This window comes from Equus caballus, chromosome 15, assembly GCF_041296265.1.
Source record: "Equus caballus isolate H_3958 breed thoroughbred chromosome 15, TB-T2T, whole genome shotgun sequence".
In the NCBI taxonomy this organism is placed as follows: Eukaryota; Metazoa; Chordata; class Mammalia; order Perissodactyla; family Equidae; genus Equus; species Equus caballus.
Window position 1 is genome coordinate 11820955 of NC_091698.1, and position 1744 is coordinate 11822698.

Genomic DNA, 1744 nt, shown 5'->3' on the forward strand with positions numbered 1-1744 from the left:
ATATTTTTTATTTATTTTAGTAAAATATTGAAGCACTTTGTTTTCCTTTAAGAAGTGTCCATATCTGCATTTGGCGAGCTATATTCAAGATAAGCATTTTATCAATTTTTTAAAATGAGTATAGAATTGATTTTTATGTAGTTCTTTTCAGGTGGAGTTTGAATAAGATGGTATATAATATATGGGTTAAAGAAAAGCATAAATATCTGTCCATTCAATCATCCATTCTTCCAATCTACAGGATTTTATTCATGATGTTAAACCTTGATTTTATTCATTGTTAGACCCATAAAGATAACTAAAATACCCTCTATCTTCTCAACCACAAACATCAACAATGCCGTAGGCAATTCCTGGGCAATCAAGAAGCCCAGGAATGCCGTCCTCCTAAAACATAATCCATATGAGTATCAGTGGTTCAGAGGGAAGTCCAGGATGGTTTATGAGATGCAGGGCCATGATAATCACAAAGAGAGCTTCTGTTTGCTTCTCTTCACAGCTTGCTTTACATCTTTGTTTCTCAGGCTGTATATCAGGGGATTCAACATAGGGATGACAATAGTGTAAAAGATGGACACTACTTTACTTTGCTCCATGGAAAAGATGGCGCTGGGCTGTGCATACATGAATAAAACAGTACCAAAAAACAAGCACACCCCAGTTAGATGGGAGGCACATGTGGAGAAAGCTTTGTGGCGTCCCTGCACTGTATTGATCCTCAGGATGGTTGAGATGATGTAGATGTATGAGGCCAAAATAATTAAGAATGTGCTGACAATAATAGACCCACACAAACCAAGAAGGACCAGTTGGTTTATAAAGGTGTCTGAACATGACAGGGACAGGAGTGGGGGGACATCACAGAAAAAGTCATTGATTTCATTGGACCCATAGAAGGGCAACCTGAAAGTCATGGTTGTTTGAGTGATGGCATTCACTATACCACACAGGTAGGACCCTGACACTAACAGTACACAGACCTGGTGAGACATGTTCACAGAGTACATAACCGGGTTACAGATAGCAATGAAGCGGTCATATGCCATGGCAGCCAGGAGGAATGCCTCCGTGGTACCAAAAAGAGACAGGAAGAAGAACTGAGCAGCACATCCAGCAAAAGAAACTGTATGGTTCTCTCTCAAGAAGTTCACCAGAGCCCTGGGTGCAATTGTGGAAGAATAGCAGATGTCCAACAAGGAAAGGCTTTGCAGGAAGGCATACATTGGGGTGTGGAGGTGTGCATCTGCTCTGATAATTACAATCATGCCAAAGTTCCCCACCACACTGATAACATAGAGGATCAAAAAGGTCAAAAATAACAGAATCTGCATTCCTGGAGTCCCTCTGAATCCAAGTAAAACAAACTCTGAGACATGTGTAAAATTCTCCATTGTTTAAGTGCAACCAGAGAGAGAAAGAGACAGAGAAACACAGAGACAGAGAAAAAGAAAAGAAGCAGAAAGAGAAGGAGGAGAAGGAGAAGGATGAGGAGAAGAAAGTTTGAAAACCAAGTGTTATTTAATGCTCACAGCATTAAATTAAATTGTTTGAAATCTTATGTGGCATTAAAGACGTTCTGTTTCTGATGATGTGTATCATGTCTTCTCCAATAGTATTCTATATGCCATTAAGATGGAAAAGTTTCCTCTGCAAGGGAAAGAAACTGAAAATTAATAAGCATGCACATACAAATATTCTACATTTGTGAATACACCACCATATTCTTCAACTCTAATCTCATTGA

At 39.1% G+C, this 1744-nt stretch overlaps 1 protein-coding gene across 1 annotated transcript; it reads right to left on the reverse strand.

Annotated features, from left to right (window-relative positions):
• Window positions 1-464: 464 nt before the first annotated feature.
• On the reverse strand, window positions 465-1391 carry OR9S18B (olfactory receptor family 9 subfamily S member 18B). Its single transcript, NM_001391809.1, is given in 1 exon segment — window positions 465-1391. A coding segment is annotated over 1 exon segment (927 nt).
• Window positions 1392-1744: the final 353 nt, after the last annotated feature.